At 42.2% G+C, this 6,183-nt stretch overlaps 1 protein-coding gene across 1 annotated transcript in view; it reads right to left on the reverse strand.

Moving 5' to 3' along the window:
- The window catches only part of LOC145408996 (putative neural-cadherin 2), a 364,003-nt gene extending 363,001 nt beyond the window's left edge, over window positions 1-1,002 (reverse strand). Inside the window, exons 1-2 of the mRNA XM_080279567.1 lie at window positions 963-1,002; window positions 783-911 (exon numbers count right to left, since the gene is read on the reverse strand). Of these exons, the coding sequence (XP_080135693.1) occupies window positions 783-911; window positions 963-1,002 (169 nt within the window). The remainder of the gene's footprint in view (window positions 1-782; window positions 912-962) is intronic.
- Window positions 1,003-6,183: the final 5,181 nt, after the last annotated feature.

A 6,183-nucleotide genomic window follows, 5' to 3' on the forward strand; every position in this document is an offset into this window, starting at 1 on the left:
TCTGAATTAGGGGAACGTATGTGAGCGAGAAGGAGGGGGAAGAGGGAGACAGGGGATAAGATGGAGAGATGATGTGAAGAGGTAAACGAACGACGTTGGTATGAACTGGAGTTAAGGCAGCCTGATGGCAGAGGACTGGGCGATGTGGAGGCGATGTGTTTGTGGAGATCTCCTAGGGAATTCGACCATCTTACAATAATTATATAAGGATTAAGTAATATTAGTAATCTCTTCTTTTGCAAATGCAAATAAGTAATAGTAATCCAATACCCTGTGGTTACTAACTGATATAATTAAAACAATACTTGGCAGGTACTGACTGTCGGGCTGCAACTTGTTTCATTTAACAGTTTTAGTAGTAATAAGCCAAAGATGGGATCTATATGTTATAAAGTGCACGGTGGTCCATATGTAACGCTCCTCTTCCACTTTGCCGGTCGATTTCTCGTGTACTGTCGGATGTCCCATGCAATGTTATCATTGTCTATCTTACATCACTCATTCGTTTCCTGCTTCCACCGCCACAATCACACCCACACCAGCAGACAGAGCAGCTCCCCCAACACAGATGATACTGCCAGGCGATTCCAGAGGAGCGCTATTTACAGACTACCCTGCATGGAAATAATTTGGCCTCTCAGACATTGCTTTATTTTTACATATTCCAGTTTTAGAATTTTGTAAACCAAAGGACCAGCTCTATCCACTCAGGGAACGTGGCAGGATGCTTCATCACAAACCCCTCAGTTGGCGAAATGCAAAATTCTGGTGTAGATACTGACCGTATTTGTGCGTGGCGGTGACAGTGATGACTGAGGTGGTAAGGGGGGCGTCTTCGGCAACCACAGCACAATATCGGGGCTGAGAGAACTCGAGGAGGGCAGACCCGCTTTCTGACAGCAGACGCGTAGCTGGGGGAGAAAACGAGTGGAGCTTAAATAGGTGTCACACAGGAAACTTACGTAGTGAGTTACAGGTTTTCTTCGTAAACACACAAAACATCGTTAAAACATAGACAGACTACAAATGACGTAAATAACCTTTACTCTGACAACAGACGCGTAGCCTGGGGGAGGGCGGCAGAGGTTCTTTAATCCATGTCATTCAGCAGTTTAAGTTGAGTTCCTTAACTTTTACTATATGACTATGTCTTATTATCCTTGTTTTCTTCCTGCATTTAAAACTAATTTCTTCAACCAAGGAATGACTTCTTATACTAAATGAGTTACTGAAAACTACTGTGTATGTGCCACCTGAAGTTCGACAAATCACCCTGGAACTGAATAGAATAGTCTTCATACCAAAGTATAAAAATAATTGTCGTTGAAGGCTTATTTAACAGAGTAAAGTCCTATTCTTAATTGTATTTGTCATTCCTGAAATGATAACACTGTCTGGAGATGGCAAGAATAAGATAAATGTCATAAAAGGTGCCTACTTATCACTCTATGATCCTGAGTTTTGTTATCTTATTTTTTGACATCTTTATAAGGAACAAAGTCTGCATATGTTTTTCCTTAGGTTATAAGAGTTACATTTTAAATGGAGAGAGGTGAAGTCAGTGAATGTATAGCGAGGTTGGATGGTGAGGAATTGGAAAATGTGAGTACGTTTAAGTATTTGGGTAGTGTGATGAGTAAGGATGGAGGTTTGGAGGGTGAAGTGCTTGAAAGGGTACAGCAGGGAAGAAAGGTTGCTGGTTCCTTGAAAGCAGTGATAAGAAACAGGGAAGTGAGCATGGAAGTAAAAAAGTTACTACATGACAGTATTGTGATACCAACTCTAACGTACGGAAGTGAAGCTTGGACGTTGTTGGAAGGACACAAGTCAAGAGTGAGAGCAGTGGAAATGAGTTATTTAAGAGGAGCTTGTGGAGTCACGTGGAGAGACAGGCTGACGAATGAGGATATAAAGGAGCGTTGTGGTGTTGATGTGGATGTGATAGGAAGCGTTGTGAGGAACACACTGAGGTGGTTTGGCCATGTGGAGAGGATGGAGGGTGAAAGACTGACGAAGAGAGTGTATGTGAGTGAGGTGGAGGGTGGAAGAGGGAGGGGGAGACCGAGGATGAGATGGAGGGATGGGGTGGAGAGGTATATGAGAGAGGGGGGTGTGAGTTGGGAGCAGGGTAGTGAAATGGCGGGGGACAGGGCGACTTGGAGGCGATTTGTTTGTGGCCACCCCAAACGGGATTGAGGCGTCTGGCAATAGATAGATAGATAGATAGTATTAAGAGAAGCGCTTCCCAAACGTGACAAAACAGTTTACATCTTGGTAGAATAATTTAAAGAAAGAAACCATACTGGATGGGTTAAGGATGAAGAATTAATCCGTTGAATACGACAGACCCTCCCTAGGCTCTCTAAATACAAATACGTGAAACAGTTGGAAAAGGGTAAAGGAAGTTTTCATTGTACGGGTTTGGTTGATAAAAAAGAATGAATCCATTGCTTGGAAAAGTCGTACCTAAGTTCTAGAAAGTCGTGAGGAGGTAGGTTGTATACGAGTTTAATGACCATGTCGTCATCAGTGTGAAGTGCATATTGGTGACTGCCAATAGTAACTATATTCAGTGTGCCTGTTTAATTTTGGCAAATGCATGAAATGTTAAATGTGCTTCTTTGGATGGCTTGAAGTACTGTGTTTTTTGGGCACATCTGATTTTAGCTTTAATTATCTCGCCCGGACGGAGTCCGACGAGTTTTTTTTTTTTTTTTTGTCGGGTTTCTTTGTTTGTTAGCGACATAACGGAAAAATGGCTTGATGAAATTATATGAAGCTTTCAGGATATGTGGGTACTCGTTCCAGAATAAAGTCATTAAATTTTGGAGGTTATCAAGTGACCCCGAAAGGTCAAAATCAAGGTCACGGATTTTCAGAGAGATATAACTTGAAACTGGTTGAAGATAGAGATATTTACCATTATCAACGTACAAGATCTCCCATATGGGCTTCATTTGGCGCCAAGACCTTTGACCTTGAGTGATCTTGAAAGGTCAAACTCAAGGTCACGGGTATTCAGGGTTCTATAACTTGGAACTGGTTGCAGATAAACATTTACTATTGTCAACAGATGAGGGTGTGATGGAAAGCATTAGGAGAAGTACAATGAGGTTGCTTGGCCACATGAAGAGGATGGAGAGCGAGAGACACGAGGGGAGTGTATGTGAGTGAGGTGGAGGGAGGGAGAGGGAGGGGAAGGCCAAGGATGAGATGGAGGGATGGAGTGGAGAGGTATATGAGAGAGGGGGGGTGTAAACTGGGAGCAGGGCAGTGAAATGGCGGGGGACAGGGCAACAAGGAGGCAATTTGTTTGTGGCCACCAGATTTAGATGTCTGGCAATAGATAGACAGAGTCAACAGGTAGTAAATCCCGTATGGACTTTTAAATGGTACCATTACCTTTGACCTTAAGTGACCTTGAATGGTCAAGCTCAAGGTCACGGTTATACAAGGGCCTACAACTCGAAACTGGTTGAAAAAAGAGAGATATTTACTATTATCAGCATATAGGAAGTCCCATATGGGTTTTTAATTGGTAACATGACCTTTGACCCTACAGGTAACTAAGCTTGAAAGTTCAAACTGAAAGTCACGGATATTCAGGGGACGATAACTTGAAACTGGTTGAAGGTAGAGATGTTTACTATCATTAAGATATAGAAAGTCTCATATGGGCTTTCGTTTTGCACTATGACATTTGACTTTGAATGAACTTGAAAGGTCAAACGCAAAATCACGGATTTTCAGAGGGCTACGACTTGAAAACTATTGAAAAAAAAAAATGCTGTCGGGCGAAATTTGTTGTGCCTGTCACCACTTGTTTTGATTGGTGTTCGTCCTTTCTCTTTTGCATTTTCTCCGCCGTCCGAGTCACATGTGATTCTTTGTGTCTTTTTGCATTGTTCCTGTGGTATGATGCGTTGTATATAATGAACACCAAGAAACATATGAAAGTATCGCTGAAAGCGCCACTTGAGACAGACGTTAAACGTGTATTCTTCATATCAGTACTGAATTTCATCCACATGAAGACATAAGAGGCGACTAGAGGTTATTTGACCATGTAATGTCACTGGATGTCGCAGGCCACTAAATTAACCTTTTAATCATCTGGAATCATAAACCTAGACTCAGGCTCTTATACCTCACAAAGAGTAATACTGGTTTGGAAACTGTTCTCTTTATATGTAAAGAAGATGATAAACTGGCAAAGAGGCGATGGTGCAAAAAGAGTGATATAGTGATAATGTTGGAGCGAGTGGTGGCGATGGAAGCTGTTTAGCTGTGACAAGAAGTCTCTAAACCACCACTATCATCACACGTACCACTACCACAGTTGTCACCAAAATCACAGCTACCACCACCACTTCACCATCAACATAGCTACCACCTACACGACCATCATCATAGCTACCACCACCACCACCACCATCATCATCACAGTATACCACCACCGCAGCTACCAGCACCAGCACCACCACCACAGCTACACTATTGGACGTCAAATAATATCGTCTGTTCGTAGCATATATGAAGTATATAATAGACATAGGAGTGTAGATTCAGAGCCCCTTACCATCCTCTCTCTCTCTCACTCTCTCTCTCTCTCCCCGCAAAGACGTATGAAAAACTCCACGGAAATGCCCTGCAGCCTCTGCACGTACTGTAACATCAGAGACAGCTCAGCACTTGCTCAAATGACAGCTGTTTCTGGTTTATGCTTCCCTTTGCTAGGAACCATGGAGTTGTGCGCCCAAACAGGAGCGGAGTGATGAAGGGCTCTATTGGCCGGTCAACACTTGCTCCTGCAACCAGTGGGAAAATTAACGGCTAAAATACCCCTTCAGAATATATCAATCGACACGAAATTGAACTTGGCCCACATGGGACTCAATTCCAGCCATCCTACCAAGTTTCATCAAAATCTTTTTTCCATTATTGGCTGCACACACACACACACACACACACACACACACACACACACACACACAGGATTACAGTATATTAGATACTTTATAACTCTAGTACGCTCATGTTCCTTTTTCTTGCTCCTCATGCACTGTACATGGGAAAGAGAGTTAATATGATGACTGAGTGGATGGATATGTGGATGGATGTCTATAATGAGTGGATGCATACATGGATGGATATCTATAATTAGTGGCTGAATATATGGATGGATGTTTTATAAATGGTGTATGAATATATGGATGGATGTCTATAGTGATTGGATGGATAATATGGATGGATGTCTATAATGAGTGGATGCATACATAGATGGATGTCTATAATGAGTGGATGCATACATAGATGGATGTCTATAATGAGTGGATGCATACATGGATGGATGTCTATAATGAGTGGATGCATACATGGATGGATGTCTATAATGAGTGGATGGATACATGGATGGATGTCTATAATGAGTGGATGGATACATGGATGGATGTCTATAATGAGTGGATGGAAACATGGATGGGTGTCTATCATAACTTGTATCCATACTAAATCATTATCATATCACTATTACCATCAGCATCCTAACACTGCTTCCACTAATCAAGTTCCCACTAATCCTCCCCCTTCCTTTTCCACTCTGTCCGTCCGTCCGTCCGTCCGTCCGTCCGCCCTTCTCTCTCTCTCTCTCTCTCTCTCTCTCTCTCTCTCTCTCTCGTCAAGGATACTTATCACCCTAAAATGTTTTGCACATCTTCATTGGTCATTTGAACAATAAGGTCTTTCTGGGACTGGGATAGAAAGAAAAACGTAATTCTGATGGAGCAATTAAGGCTATTAGGAGTAATTACACAGGCACTGGTAAACGCAAAGGGAGGAACTATTATTTTGAAGTGTTTTGCAGCAGCACCAGTCTCTCTCTCTCTCTCTCTCTCTCTCTCTCTCTCTCTCTCTCTCTCTATTGTTATGGGTGTGTATATTACGGTGCACTCTTAACCCTTAATTAATCACCAAAAGGGGTAAGGTAAAGCTCACGAGGAAATTAACTTAACTTTACTGTACACCATAACAAACACACACCAAAGAAGAAGCCAGGATTCATTTTACAAAGGGGGAATTCATATAGGCCTCAGAATACAAATATAAAAGTTATTTCTTACCTAACCAGATTACACCCAGCTGAGGCTACGTACTCACAGAACTCGAGGAACTTGGAGAACTTGT

This window comes from Coenobita brevimanus, chromosome 79 (assembly GCF_032717465.1).
Source record: "Coenobita brevimanus isolate Jiangsu-jjx chromosome 79, ASM3271746v2, whole genome shotgun sequence".
NCBI classification, from domain to species: domain Eukaryota; kingdom Metazoa; phylum Arthropoda; class Malacostraca; order Decapoda; family Coenobitidae; genus Coenobita; species Coenobita brevimanus.